The 16,283-nt window shown below is 39.4% G+C and overlaps 1 protein-coding gene across 9 annotated transcripts in view; it reads right to left on the reverse strand.

Moving 5' to 3' along the window:
- Positions 1-457: 457 nt before the first annotated feature.
- The window catches only part of Hdac9 (histone deacetylase 9), an 863,837-nt gene continuing 848,011 nt past the window's right edge, over positions 458-16,283 (reverse strand). For all 9 annotated transcript variants that reach the window (NM_001443943.1, XM_087554679.1, XM_087554684.1 and 6 more), the window contains 1 exon segment: positions 458-2,061. In NM_001443943.1, the coding sequence (NP_001430872.1) occupies positions 2,022-2,061 (40 nt within the window). In that variant the 3' untranslated portion in view covers positions 458-2,021.

A 16,283-nucleotide genomic window follows, 5' to 3' on the forward strand; every position in this document is an offset into this window, starting at 1 on the left:
ATATAATTGGCTTGAATTTCTCTAAAATATCAAGAAAATGGAATTTACAAGAAATTTATTACAATTATGCATCTAGATTGACTTAATTCTTATGCAATGTAAGTAATTTTTCCCTAATACTAAGTTACATTCCATTTCAGGCTTCCTATTTCAAAGGGTATCTCACATTTCTAAGATGTTAAACCAAGTCCCGAGTCATTTCTGTATATGTAATAAAAGTCTTAAAAATTAAAATGGTAATCCTAAAAAAACCAAATGCATGAAAACTGTGGTCTGACTGTATAGCAGAGGAGAGTTATGTGATTCTATGTGAGTGAGATCTTTCATCTTTGATTTGCAGGTTGGAGTCCTCCCTAACTAAAACCACATTGCTCCACGTCTTTCATATCTTGGCCTTCCCTAAAACCTTGTTTTAATTAAGGTTTCTTTCAGATTTCAGAATAAAAGCAAGACAATCTTCACTTATGGCTTTAATATATCCTCTGAGTTAAGGAAATACAGAAAAAAAATCAAAGTTCAAAAGCATTGTCAGATATTAAATATGCAAGGTATTCTACTTCACTGTCTTCAGGTGTTTGAGTTATACACTGAAATACAGTTTTCAGAGGCAGGGGCTAACTTGCTTGTATTTTACTCAGTAAGCTGTTTTTAATCTCAGAAATAAATGTCCTTTATTCTGAACCGTTGTTGGAAATACTACCTGTGCAAAGGTTAAGTTCTGCGTTAGTTTTCCTGTGAAGGCACAATTCTTTACTTAGCCCCATTCAAAAGAACTTCAGATCACTGTCATCTTCACTGGGGAACTCAGTGGCATCACTTAAACCATGCCCGCTAAAGTAATTTCAGAACAGAATAAGATAACACAAGTATCTTATTCCCAAAAAGTAAACAAAATAAATCAAATACTCAAATCCCCTGAATAATGGGGAGATTGGAGTGATTTTTTCTTTCTAAAAGACAGAAGGGTGACAAGGAAGGAAGCAGCCATGGGGCTGAAATGGAAAGAGGAGAGAAGATAGAGCTGGAATGAGCTATCATCCTTGAGAAATTCTGTGCTTTTGGGGGTGGTGGGACTTCATTATCTGTCAAAACTGCAAGCCTATATACTGAGACAGATGTAAATTTCCAATAAAAGTTGACACAAAATACTGCCACACTGCCTGTAGTGTGCACACTCCTTTTGAAATGTCGGATACGTTGTAATTTTTTTTTTCCACTAGGAAAAAAGCCTCACCATTGCTGAGTGGTGGTGGTGCATTCCTTTGATCCTAGCACAGAGGCAGGCAGATCTCTCAGTTCTGAGGACAGCCTAGTCTACAGCATAAGTTCTTGGACAGCCAAGGCTACACAGGGAAACTACGCATCCATCCTTCTCCTCCCCTCCCCCCAAAAAAGGAAAAAGGAAAGACGCCCTATCTCAGGTCCATTCTGAGCTTTTACCAGGAGGGATGGAAATGTATTAGAACAAAGGCAAAATCTTCAAAACAAAAGTATAACAAAGAGAAAAAACTCCCTAAAACCCACAGCAATCTGTTTGTAATTCCCAGCGACTCACAGCTGAAAAGAAATCCTGTAAACAATTTAAGTCTACTTGACAGTAAACTACACAATAAGACACTGGTCAGAATGTCAGGAATGGGTACATCTCAGGTTTTGCCCAAAATTTCACTGGCTGTCACAGCTTCTGAAATGAACGATATCGAATGCTGTATGGAAGGTTTCTAGCTCACACTTTGTGTCTGGGAGTGGGTCATCAGCAGAAAAGCATGCTGGAAACAGTTTCTTCCAATCCTGGTTACTGTAACTTTAGATATACAGTGGTTACATTTCAGGAATCTGTAATGCCCTTTCAAGTCCATCCAAAGAACGAGTGAAGCTGCTGGTCAGAATTTTGTGCCCAGTGTTTATGCTCCATCAAACTGTGCCACCCAGGCAGCAGACATGTCTGAGGGTGCTGGGGTTGTGTGTGGGGGATACACAATGATGTCACACACAGGAAATATCGGGGGAGACTTGGCACTTCACAAGGCTGGCTCCTCTTCCATGGGCTCACCAGCAGTTCTGTAAAAATAAACAGGCAATCAGAATACGGCCCAAGAGTACACAATGGCATTGTAGACTTTCATGCACAATCAAAGCTGATTTTTCAGCTCTCTCGCATGTTTATTTGTGTCATTCAGTTATCCATAAATAGAGTTTCTTTCCTAGGCAGTATAAACAAATGTCAAGTGGAAAAACATTTTAGACCCAAGCAATCATTGGAAATGTTCCTGTTTATATTAAAACATGTCAGAATATTTTATAACTCTAGATTCCAAAACGTACATGTTTTGTGTCTTGGACAGTTCAATAATTTATTGAAAAAATTAGCTCTGATATCCTATTTTAGGAGCAATTGCAGCGATTTCTGGAACCATTTTCGCTAAGGAGAGTGAAAGATTCAGCTAGCTTCTGAACGAGGCTCATCCAGGCTCTGGGTTTTGCTTCTGTTCTTTCGTAACTGGATTGGCCTTCTGCCGGAGGCATTTTAAATCAAATTCTGAATTTGATTAGCAAATCACTGCTACAGACCTAACATTTTTATAAGAAAGGCACTATGGTAGTATGTAAACCGTTTGTATTCCGCCTCTTAAGTGGGGTGTTCTGCTCAGCTAAAAACCAAAGCTAATTGCTTGAAAATTTATACTTGAGAGTTAACCTTAATTTGCTAACACTCTGAGAGCATTTTAAGGGAAACTTTCACAATGATTTTTAATTCAGTTAAAAGAACAAATTGCAGCAGGAATCCAGATACATTAGGCAGTAGGGTTGACTAGGGAAGTAGGATTAGCGGGATTTGAGATGCTGGAATGACAGGTTGAGTCTGAACTCCACAAGCTGATTCTAGAAAGTGCTGCAGGCTGTGAAAACCCAGCTTCCGGTATGCACCACGAAGAGCAAGGTGCTCCTGACAGAACAGGTGAAGAGTGAAAATAGCAATCACGACAAAGAGCGCGCAAACCGCCAACACCGGAAGCCTTCGGATTCATCCCTTCATTACGTGCAGTGCATGTGATATTATGTCAAACGACGCACAAATACAGTGCTATGCCTGTGCTACCAGTAGGGACATAATAAGTACTATTTGGCTCTCTAGGTGATAGAACAATAGACAGGCAAATGCTTTCACTTGTCTACTCACTGGTTCTCTATAGTGGATCAGTTTCATGTCAGAAAAACTTACATGGGTGAAGTGCAGCGATTACCGAGACAAGCAGGCTAGTTAGGGATGCTAGTTTACAGGCTTAATAGGAAAGAGCCAAGATTTCAAAAGAAAAATCTTGAAATACAGCGGTTCCCTGTCAATGTAGAATTTTTTAAATAAAAAAAATTAAGATCACAAGATACATTTCCCTTAGAATGGCAATCCAGATGATTTTTTTAAACATAGCTTTTTGAAAACAAAGCATAAAAATTATCCAGCATTATCTAACACACCGAGTTCTAAAAAATTCCACAAGTAGTCATTAAACAAAGAATAGAAAAAAATTCTTAGGAGTGTCCAAGAAGATGTATTTAGATGTGGTCTTTGTATGAGAAAGACTATCAAGACAAGTCACAATTGGCATTTATCTGTATCTATACAAACCAGTGTTTGAGAAAGAAAACATATATATATATATATATATATATATATATATATATATATATATATATATATATGTTTGTGTGTGTGTGTGTGTGTGTGTGCACGCACGTGCGCGTGTTAATCTGTGAACCAAAACTTGAAGAATAATCTAATGGAGACCAAATCCCATTTCTAACCTAAAGCCAAGGACGCTCATCTTTCCCCCGGATGATCACTGTGACTGGAATTCCACAGAAACGCCCCAGTCACCAGAAATAGAAGATACTTGTTGTCTCTTAGTGGAGGAACATGCATTCTCCACAGGCCCAAAGGAGGCTTTGCAGCTGTGAGCAGCCTCTTCACACTGCAAGCTAATTACTGGCAAAAGCAGTTCTCTCTTGAAGCATAGAGATGTGTGGGGCGAATATAAAACTGTCTACTGGAAAAATTCTGTCCCTGTGATGTCTTTAAAATCATTTTATACTAACTTCTTTATCAAAGACACTGTATTTATCCTTGCCCATATTTGACTGTCTGCATACATACAGCTACCCCATTTCCCTTATGTGTTACATCACCATGATTATATAAGTGCCCAGCAAGTTAAACACTGTCTTTGATTTTAGAATAAAAGAATACCTGCTTTGTCCTCAGGGTCCAGGGAAGCAAATGAGTTCAAAAGAACATGCCTCATGAACTACACAGTGTTAAAAATAATTAGAGAGCAACTGTATTATTTACTCACAACTCCCCTGCCTCAGCCTCCCCAGTGGTGAAGTTACAGGAATTGTACACTCACATCCTGCAGGTATTGTCTTCACTAAATCCTATCCCTAAACAACCATTTTATACATCTGCTTTTGAAGCTTTAGAAACAATTAGCATGGCTTTCTGCTTGTGTGTTCGTTTTATTGTTGTTTTGATTTTTGTTTTTTGAGATGGGGTCTATGAGCTTTGATCTTCAGGGAAGGATTCCTTCAGTCCAGCATCATGGATTAGGACATTTATAAGGTAACAGGAGGAAGGAAAGAGTAACCTTGAGATCGGATATAGTGAGTCTCAGTGCCCAGGGCTGTGTGGACGATGAGCACAGCACTGAACACAAGGGACCACAATTTCTGCCCTCTGGAGCTTGCAGCCTGTGGTTCTTCTTACAGGAGTGAGTTCAATGCATGTAACTACATTCAATGTATGTAAAACAGAATCCTACTGTCACCTAGGTTTACATGTCTTCATTACCAGTGAGCTGCAGCATACTTTAAAGCAGCCTTTCTCAACCTCCTGGTCATGACCCCTTTGCAGATTCAAAGGATGTTTTCACAGGGGTCACCCAAGACCATCAGAAAACACATTATGATTCACAACACTAGCAAAATATGGTTGAGGGGTCATCACGACATTGGGAACTGTACTAAAGGGTCTCAGCATTAGGAAAGTTGAATGCTACTGATGTAAAGGTTTTTCTATGAGCAAACTGCACAATTCAGAAGACTCTTGTTTCTGGCAAAAGAACATCTTGTTGTCCCATTGGTTCTCTGCAATAGTCATGGACTCCCCCTACACTGTGCTGCTTCCCCCCATACCCTGTGCTGCTTCCCCCCATACCCTGTGCTTTGTGAATCCTCGTCTCTCCCACTTCCACCTTTATTTTCCTTTGTTGTTTTCCTTCCTCAACCATTTAACACACATAGAAGATATTCCATAAACCCTTTGAAATGTTTGATGTAAGCAGGACTGGTGTAACAGTTTTTTAGAGAGACATAATCATATGGCAGTCTAAACTAAGAATAAAATAAGAACTTCAGCAAAGGACAAATGTTCTGGAAATATTCTCAATTTAAACTACAAGCCCACACATATCTCACAGGTATGTGAGAAAGATCGCAAGTTAAAGAAGGGATACCCAAGCAAGGACACTTGAATCTCATTTAAAAGTGGGAATAGTCAGGGAAGGTAGAGGAAAGGAGGGGGAGGTGAGAGACAGAAGTGGGAGGGATATGGGGTGCAGGATCAGGTGTGGGGAGAGACAGAAGAGAGGACCAGAGGGCCAGGAAAAGGACCAGAAACCTGCAGTTGTTTGGGGGGTAGGGTGGGCACATGACTCTCTAGGAAGTGCTAGAGACCTGGGATGGGGTGAGAATGTTCCAAGGAGTCAAAGCCAGTGAGTGACCTTAGCCCAGATGCATAGTAGAGACAATAAGGAACCTGAAGAGACCACCTCCTGTAGCCAGGCAGGACCCCCAGTGGAGGCATGGGGACACCAACTCATCTACAAAACTTTCAAACCAAACTTTGTCCTGTCTAAAAGAAATACATGCAGGGCAAGATAGAACAGAGACAGAAGAAATGGCCAACCAATAACTGGCTCAACTTGATACCCTCCCCATGGGCAAGCATCAATCCCTGGATCTGGATTGGAGGAGAAAAGAGGGAAGTTGAATAATGGAGATAGGGTTTGCGTTTTGCAGAATGAAGTTCTAGAAACGAAGGCAAGTCTATATTTTATTATTCACACTCTTGCATAGCACTTATAAAGCCATTGACATAGTAAATTTTACTTTCATCATAAAAAAATCAAAATCATAGCAGTTTTATTTATAATAGCCCAGTTTTGGAAGCAAGTCAAGCACCAATCCATGGGTAAGTGGATAAACAAATTAGGATATGTTAATATACTTGATCTAATGAGCAATTACAAATGGGCAGAATATTGATTGTCAGAAACATGGACAAATGTCAAAAATATTATTCTTAGTGAAGTGAGAGAAGTCAGATTACCAAGCAGTATGTAGCATACAACTCCACTTAAATGAAATTTAAGAACACGCAAAATGAATGAATAGTGTGAAAAGGTGCTAGAAGGTTAAAAGGGACTGTGGCTGGGGAGCCTATCAGGGCTGTGTGGAGTGATAGACATATTCCGCATTGATCTTGCTGTGTGTGAGTGTTGTTTGTATGAGAGTGGTACAGGTGACAATATCATCGTGTGGGCAAATGATCACATGGAACGTATATTTCAGTTACAAATGGTTAGGTTTCAAACCCGGGTCAAACAGCTGTGGTCCACTGCCAGGTTCCCCCCCCCCCCCCCCCCCCCCCCCCCCGTTTCCCAGTCCCTACAGGTTATATGGACCTCCTCTGCCTGGAATGCCCCGCCCCTCTACTCTAAACTTCTCTAGCCCAGGAGCTGGACTGGGCTCCCCCTAGCTGCTCTTCCCTATATAATTCAGCCTTTTTAGTTACCTGGTCTACTCTTTAGTTATCTTGTCTACTCTGATTTGGGCCTCCTGGCTGGTGCACCTGGTTCCCTTTTCTCCTCTTCCCTGCCCCCACGCCCCACCCCCAGCCCGTCCACGGCTCAGGGTCCACTCTGGACTCTGCCAGATGTTCCAGTCTCTGGTTATGCTCTCCCTTTTAGCCTCAATAAACTTTTCTCTCCACCATTTCTAGGAATAGTCGTGTCCTTTCCTTTTAATTTCTTTTTCTTTTCTTTTGCCCCCCTCGTTTTCCTTTGCTAAATAAGCCAGCTTGTAGTTGGAAACCAAAAGAGAATTCCAACAGAATAAAGTGTTAGGAGTGAGGCTTGAACTTTCTGGAAGGGCAACATTACATAAGAAGGTGGCCTTTACTGTGCAGTGTGGGGATGGAAGGTACCAAGTGTTTCAGCAACACTGAGTTTGCTTTTACAGTTTTGCTTTTTAAATAGCTTCCTTGTTACTGCACAGAAAAATGATCAGAATGGAGACTTGAGAAAAAAAGAAAGTACTGGAAATATTTGATAAGAGTTAAAGTAGGTTGGAAAGTATATTGGTAGTACAGGCATAGAAAACAGAAAAAAAAACCCCTGAGTTATAGCCTCTATCTTAAATGTCACCCATGTCAGCCCTTTACCACAAAAAAGTCTTACTCCATTTCAGTCAGAAGGACTGAGATGACTGTAGACACATGAAGAAGATCGAATGCTCCTCACTTTCAAGACGAAGGTAGAACCATGAGCTACAGAATGTAGACAGATCCTGGAAGCGAGGGTGTGTGTGAAAGGGATAGGATTCTTCCATGGAGCAGCCAAACCAACAAACAAAACAAAACAAAAACAAGCAAAGGGAAGCCTGCTGACAATGGCTTGAAGTGTGAAGCCAGCACCAGAATCAGACCTACTGAGCCTCTATCTTGTTCTAACTCATTATTCTCTTTTGCAATTTTTATAGAAACAGTAGAGGACTGCAAAGGAACTTGGAGTACTTGGCTGTGAGCACTTAGACATGTATAAAAAATTCAAAAGTGTCTAAGGAATGAATGAACTCGATGTTCTTCCCACGCCTGCACGTTGGAGGACATCCTGTTGTTACCTGCATCACTTCCACCTTCCCTTCTGTCTTTACGTACTGCTCTCGAATAAATAAATACAATAAATACTGCTCTCCAATACCTCAAATACAACTCTCCATCCACAAGAGTATTTTATATAATAACATACATTACATTTCTTAGCTACTCTATCTTTATGATTTAAGACTAATGCAGAGTTGGGCTAGTCAACATGCTCGCAAAATGGGGACTGCCAATTTAAACTGAGAAAAAAATGATATATTTGAAAAAGTGCAATATTTATTTCCTTTGATGACACCAGATAAAAGGACAAGTGTCACTCGGGTGCTAGTATATAAAATGCTTTACTATTTTAAGGGACTTTTTCTTCCAAATTAGTTAACCACACATTAGGCAATAAAATCAACTCACTACTAAGTGCTTATGTTTTGTTGATCTCCTGTTTTTAATGAAGCATAGTAGAATGCACAGATGCCTAGGTGTTGTCTCGATATTCTGACAGGTCACAAGATCATGAACAATTTATTAGGAGAAGAACACGTAGAGTAACTCGAAGAATTAAAAGGAAGGGAATGGTCAAATGTAACCTTTATTGGGAACTTCTTAATGTACCACGTATTGTGCTAACCTTTTCACATGTGTTCTTTAGTCTCATGCTCATAGGAATCAGCAACCCACTCCCATAGCCAGCCCTTTCTCTTCCTCTAGAGGTGAGGGCCAGGGTGACCAGGAAGAAGAGATGGAACACCAAGTTTTGGTTTTTTTTTTTTTTTTTTTTTTTTTTTTTTTTTTTTTGAGCTGGGGACCGAACCCAGGGCCTTGTGCTTCCTAGGCAAGCGCTCTACCACTGAGCTAAATCCCCAACCCCAACACCAAGCTTTTGATGAGTCAGTCTCCTCAGGGTTCTATTTAATTTTGTTTCCTGTCAATAAATTAAATGCTATTTTATAAAGGATGTAGACAGTACTCTAAAGTACAGAAATGACACTGAATTTAATATGTGACACGCTAGGGCAGATGTCATTCCTGTTCCAAGATTGTATTATGTACTGAAAGCATATAACATAGGCACCCCAGGAAGACAAGAAATGGGAGGCCATATGCACAATTTTTTCCTCTTTTCACTGGGACACTTCTAGATCTGAGCCTTCTCGTTGGGTAATGCTGTGTTGAAATGAGAGAAAGCCAAAAGTGAAACGCATGTTGGAATGCTAGTCTTTTCTTTTTTAAGATAAACTGATGCTTAGAATAATGTGTCACAGAGTAAAACCAGAGAACTGCATAATTTGTATCATGTCAACTCCTGGAAATCTACTCCCAACGTCCAGGAAATTTGAAAGCCATGCTTCTATGTACATTAGATATGAATGTGCATTAAACTGGCCTATGTGTTACATAAATCATCTTGTCCTCAGCTCTGTGGATAAGCTATTCAAAGTGAAGGCCTTAGATCTTAGTGAATTGTCAGCTTATTGTACTATATCTTCACAAAGAGATAGTTATTCCACATACTCCAAGCCTCTGAAGCAAACACTTCCTCATGCTTCAAAGATGAAACAAAGGAGCCCACAACTCTTTACCAGAGTTGTGGTAAAAAAGCACAAGAGTTTACCCGAGGACAAGCTAACCTCCAGATAAGCACCTCCACCTCCCAGCCCACAGACCACCAATACTTTCCCAGTGCCCTCTCAGGCTACCCCAAAGCCAAACTTCCTCTCCTTGTCAACATCTCTTAGCCCACAACTCTGGTGGAAGTCTTTTACCCCACCAGAGGCCATGTCAGCTGCCAGGACCTCAGGGAAGTTGGCTGCTTGTGGACTGCCCCTTCTTTCTCAGTGCATGCCATCTCTCCTTTCATCATCACTACATGCCAGCCCCCAACTCTAGGAGAAGAATCCTTCTGGGCCAGAGGATGTGCCAGCCACCAAAATCACAGATAGTCAGTCTGTCTCAGCATTGTCCATACTCCCAAGTCTGACAAGCCTACCACCAACTGTCAGACCCATCCTCATCACAATGTCATGTCTCCACAACTCCTGTTGAGAATCTCAGGGTGAACCAGAAGCTACACCAGCTGCCAGACCTCCAGCCTCCAAGTTGAGTAGAGACTCTGTACTCAACCAGAGGCTACTTCTGCCAGAGACCAGAGAGGAACAGAAACTAAGGGGAAAACAACACCCATCCAATGAACACAAACTAAGAAATTGGCATCTAGCCCTATAATACCCAGATGCCTAGACATCAGTGTAAGAACACAATCAACAATGTCCAGAGCAGTATGTCACCACCTGAGCACATCTAGCCTACTACAGCAAGCCCTTAATATTGCAACACAGATGAAGCACAAGAAAAATACTTTAAAACCAACTTTGTGCATGTGATAGAGGTTCCTTAAAGAGAAAATGAATAAATCTCTTAAAGAAAGCCAATAAAAAACAAACAGTTGAATGAAATGAATAAAACTGTTTAAGACCTGAAAATGGAAAAAGAAGCAATAAAAAAGACAAACTGAGGGGAATCCTAGAAATGGAAACATCTTGGTAAGAGAACAGGAAATATGGACTCAAGTATCACCAACAAAATACAAAATACAAGAGATGAAAGAGAGGGTCTCAGGCATTGAAGATAGGATAGAAGTAAATAGCTTAGTCAAAGAAAATGTGAAAGCTAAAAAGTTTCTGATACAAACCATATAGGAAATCTGGGACATCACAAAAAGGCCAAACCTAAGAATAATAGGCATATAAAAAGAAGATTCCCAAATCAAAGACTCTGAAAATATTTTCAATGAAATCATAGAAGAAAATTTTCCTAACCTAAAAGGACCTGCTTATAAAGGTACAAGTAGCTTACTGATATCAAAAAAATTGGACAAGAAAATAATTTTTTGTTGCTACAAAATAATCAAAACACTAAGAATTCAGAAAACAGCAACAACAACAACAACATCAACAAAAGGCATATTAAAAGCTACAAGAGAATAGAGCCAAGTAACATATAAAGGCAGACCTGTGAAAATTATACCTGACTTCTCAATGGAGACTCTAAAAGTAGATGTCCTGTAGGTCCTAAGGGACCACAAATACAGGCCAGACTTTATATATGGCAAAACTTTCAATCACTTTAGATGGAGAAAACAGGGTATTTCATCATAAAATCAAATTTAAATAATATTTACCCACAAATTCAGCCCTATAGAAGGAAATCGCAAACCCAAGGTAGTTAAATACACCCAAGGAAACACAAGAAATAATCTCATACCAGCAAAACCAAAACACTCACCCCCCCCACACACACACCACAATCAACAATAATATAATATTAATTAACAATCAATGGTCATTGATATCTTTCAATATAAATGAATTCAATTCACCAATAAAAATGCACAGACTAACAAGATCTATCTTTCTGCCGCATTCAAGAAACACACCACAACATCAAAGATAGACATTAGCTCAGAGAGAAAAAAGTTCAACAACTACCTTTCAAGTAAATAAACCTAAGAAAGAAGCTGGTGTAGCCATGCTACTATCTAATGAAACAGACTTCAATCTAAATTAATCAAAAGCAACGGGGCAGGACACTTCATACTCATCAAAGGAAGGTTTACTAAAATGATCTTTTATAAATTAACATCTATGCCTCAAATGCAAGGTCATTCATGTTTTTTAAAACACTACTAAAGATTAAATCACAAATTAATCCTCACACACTGATAGTGGGATACTTCAGTACTCCACTCTCACTGATCGGCAGGTCATTCAGACAAAAAATAAACAGAGAAATACTGGAGCTAACAGATATTATGAACCAAATGGATCTAATGGTTATCTACAAGACATTTCACCCCAAAACAAAAGAATAAACTGTCTTCTTAGTACCTTATGGAACATTGTTCAAAATTGATCACATGGTTGGCCACAAAGTAAGTCTCAACAGATCCAATAAAATTGAAATCATATCCTGTATCCTGTACCATGGATTAAAACAGATTCAACAACAGAAAGCAGACAAATTGTGGAAATGGAAGAACTTCATTCTGAACAACTACCAAGTCAAGGCAGAAAAAAATAAATTAATTAATAATTTCCAAGAATTCAATGAAAATGCAAAACATATTTAAACTTATGGAACACAATGAAAATAGTGCTAAGATGAAAGTTATGCCTACATAAAGAAATTGGAGAGATCTAGCAAAAATTGAAGAGTACTAGCAACTTATCAGCATCCTCGAAAGCTCTAGAACAAAAAGAAGCAAGTTCGCTTAAGAGAAATAATCCAACTGAGGGCTGGAATCAATAAAACAAACAAATAGAACAATTAAAAATTCAATGGAATAAAGAGTTGGTTCTTTGAGTAAATCAACAAGATAGACAAACCTTTAGCCAAACTAAGCAAAAGGTGGGGAGAGACTATCTAAAGTAAGAAAGTCAGAAATGAAAAGGAGGGCATGATAAGAGACACCAAGAAAATGCAAAGAACCATTGAGTTACACTTTTGAATCAATACTTGACAAAATTGGAAAATCTAAAAGAAATGAATAATTTTCTTTATAGATGCCACTTACTAAAGATGTATCAAGGTAAGGTAAACATGTATGTAGACCTTTAACACCTAAGGAAATAGAAGCGGTCATTAAAAGCCCCCGCCCCCGAAAGCCCAGGGGGCAGATGGTAGAATTAAGATAGAATTCTACCAAGCTTTCAAAGAGGGCTAATGCCAATATTCATCACATTATTTCACAAATCGAAACATATAATATTCATTTTATGGGGTCATAGTGATAACCGTGATACCAATACCACACAAAGATACAATAAAGAAAGAGAATTACATACCATTTTCCCTCATGAAAATAGATGCGAAATACTCAATAAAATAATCTCAAACAGAACCCAAGAACACATAAAAAAGTCATCCACTATGACCAAGTAGGCTTCATTTCACACATGCAGGGATTGTTCAATGTACAAAAATGAGTTAATAAAATCAAACATATAAACAAACTGAAACAAAAAATAGACAATCATCTCATTAGATACTGAAAAAGCCTTTGACACATCCAACACTCCTTCATGATAAAATTCTTGGGGAGATTAGGGATCCGAGGAACATACCTAAATATAATAAAGCAATATACAGCCAGTTTATAGGCAACATCGAATTAAACAGAGAAAAACTCACAATAATTCCACTAAAATTAGGAACAAGACAAAACTGACCACTCTCTCCATACCTATTTAATATACTACTTGAAATTTTAACTAGAGCAGTAAGATGACTAAAGATCAAGGGGATACAAATTGAAAAGTAAGAAGTCAAAATATTGCTTGCTATTCACAGACCATATGATAGTATACACCAGTCACCCCCCAAAATTCTACAAGCGTACTCCTACAGCTGATAGGATGAAATGATTCAATAAAAACTAGCATAAAAGGATAATCAGTGGCCTTCCTTTTATACAAATGACACATTGGATGAGAAAGAAATCAGGAAAACAACACCCTTCACAATAGCCACAAATAACGTAAAATATCTTTGGGTAACTTTAACCAAACAAATGAAAGGCTTGTATGCCAATAAAACTTCAATGATTTTAAGAAAACAATGAAAAAACATATCAGAAGATGGAAAATTTTCCCATGTTTAAGGGTCAGTAGAATTAACATGGTCAAGTTGGCCATACTATGAAAAGTAATCCACACATTCAGTGCAATCTCCATCAAAGTATAACACAATTCATTACAGACCTTGACAGGATATTTCTCAATTTCTTCCATAAAATCAAACAAATCCAGGTTAGCTACAGTAGTCCCGTACAGTAAAAGACCATCTAGATATATCACCATTCCTTACTTCAAGCTGCACTACAGAGCTATGGTAATAAAAGCCATATAGTATTGGCAAAAACAACAACAGCAACCAGTCAGGTTGCTCAATGGAATCATAGTGAAGATTCAGATGTAAATTCACACATCTAGGGACGCATGATTTTTGATAAAGAAGTCAGATTTAAAAAAAGTCTTCCACTGTGTATGGAAGAACTGAACTATCTTCAAAAAAAATGGTTCAGGTGTAACTGGATGTCTGCATGTAGAAGAATACAGATTGATCCATACCTATGATCCTACACATAACTCTATTTCAAAAGTGGATCAGGGACCTGAACATAAAACTAGATACACTGAAGCTAATGGAAAGGAAAGAAGGAAATTGCTTTGAACATATTGGCACAGGAGACAACTTCCTAAACAGAACGGCAATAGCATAGACACTGAGAACAAGAATCAATAAATGGACCTCATGAACCTGAAAAGCTTAAGTCAAAGGACATCATCAATACGACAAAACTTCAGCTTAAAGAATGGGAAAAGATTTTCATCAATTCAGTATCTGATCCAAAATATATAAAGAACTAAAAAACAAGACATCAACAAACCAAATTATCTAATTAAAAATGGGATACAGATCAAAACATAGAATTCTCAATAGAGGAATCACAAATGACTGAGAAACAAAAGAAATGTTCAACATCCTTAGCCATCAGGGAAATACAAACCAGAGAACTACTGTGAGACTTCATCTTATACCCGTCAGGACGGCTAAGGTAAAAACCACAAACGACAGCTCATGCTGGATAGGATGTGGAGCAAGGGGAACACTCCTCCATTGCTGGTGGGAGTGCAAGCTTATATAGCCACTATGCAAATCAATATGGGGGTTCCTCAGAAAACTGGGAATCAACCAACTGCAAGTCCCAGCTATACCACAGTTGAGCACATACCCAAAGGACAGGCCAACCTACCACAAGGACACTTCCTCAACTGTGTTCATTGCAACTTTATTCATGACAGACAGAAACTGGAGTCACCATAGTTCCTCAACTGAAGAGTGGATAAGGAAAACACGGTACATTTACACAATGGAGTATTAATCAGCTGTTAAAACAATGACATCATGAAATTTGCAGGCAAATGGGTGAAACTAGAAAAGATCATTATGAAGTGACCTAGACCCAGAAAAACAAAGATGGTATGTACTCACTTATAAGAGAATGTTGGCTGTGCAGTAAATGATAATCATGCTACAAGCCACAGACCCAGAGAGGCTAAGTAAGAAGGACTTTTCAAGTGGGCATGTCATCATGTCATGGATCTCTCTGGGAAGGGAAAATAATAGACTCTTTAGGGTACACTGGGGAGGAGGTAGATGGGAATAGGACAAGAGAGATATGTGGGGGCTTTGGGGGAAGGAGAAAGTAGAGAGTATTTGGAGAGACAACTGGATTTGGGGCAGTGTAGTACAGTGGGAACTTCCTGGAAACTGCAAAAGTGACCCTAGCAGAGTGTCCTAGCACTGTGGGATACAGAGAATTAACTAGTCATTTTCTATAACTAGGCAAGATTCCCAGAAGTGGGACTGGGACACCAACCCAGCCACAAAACCTTCGACCTACAAACTGTCCTGCCAGCAAGATATCCCGGGGTAATTTTGGAACAGAGTTTGTGGGAGTGGCCAACAATGACTGGTCCAACTTCAGGTCCATGCCATGAGAAAGATCCTACACCTTATACTGCTGGAGATGACTCAGAGAGCCAGGATAGAAAGAAATATGGCTGGGAAAAAAGTCAATGAAATGATGCCTAATGATATTCTGTATACTTAGAGATCTGTGCCTAGTCCAATTGTCATCAGAGGGACATCATCCAGGAACTGATAGAACTGATGCAGAGACCCACATGCAAACACTAGGCAGAGCTCTGGGAACCCCCTTCCCCAAGAAGAGGGAGGAAGCACTGTAGAAGCTAGAGGAGTTGAAGACATCAGAACAAGACCCACAGAATCAACTAAGCAGGAATCGTATGGGCTTCAGGATTGAACCTGAAGCAACAAATATGGACCCTGCATGGGTCTGATCTAGGTCCTTGGCATATATCTTATGGTTGTGCAGTTTGGTGTTCTTGTGGGAGTCCTAACAGTGGGAGCTGGGAGTGTCTATGACTCTTTTGTCTGAGCCTGATTCTCCTACTGGGAGGCCTTATCCAGCCTTGATATGAGTGAGAGTTTACTCCTAGTTTCATTGTAACTTGCTGTGTTCAGATGATTATGGATGGTATCCCTGGGAGGCCTGGATTTCTTTTTAAGGGAAATGAGTGGATTTGGAGGAGAAAGGAGATGAGCCGAGGTACTGGGAGGAATGAAGGAAGGGAAAATGGCAGTCAGGATATAATATATGAGGAGAAACTAGAAAGTTCCACTTACAGCTCTCTCTATGTGCAGGGGGCTGTAGGAACTATCTCAGAGCATGGGTACCTTTCAGTTAAACCATTCAAAAGCAGAG

Source organism: Rattus norvegicus, chromosome 6 (genome assembly GCF_021556685.1).
Source record: "Rattus norvegicus strain SHRSP/BbbUtx chromosome 6, alternate assembly SHRSP_T2T, whole genome shotgun sequence".
Taxonomy (NCBI): Eukaryota; Metazoa; Chordata; class Mammalia; order Rodentia; family Muridae; genus Rattus; species Rattus norvegicus.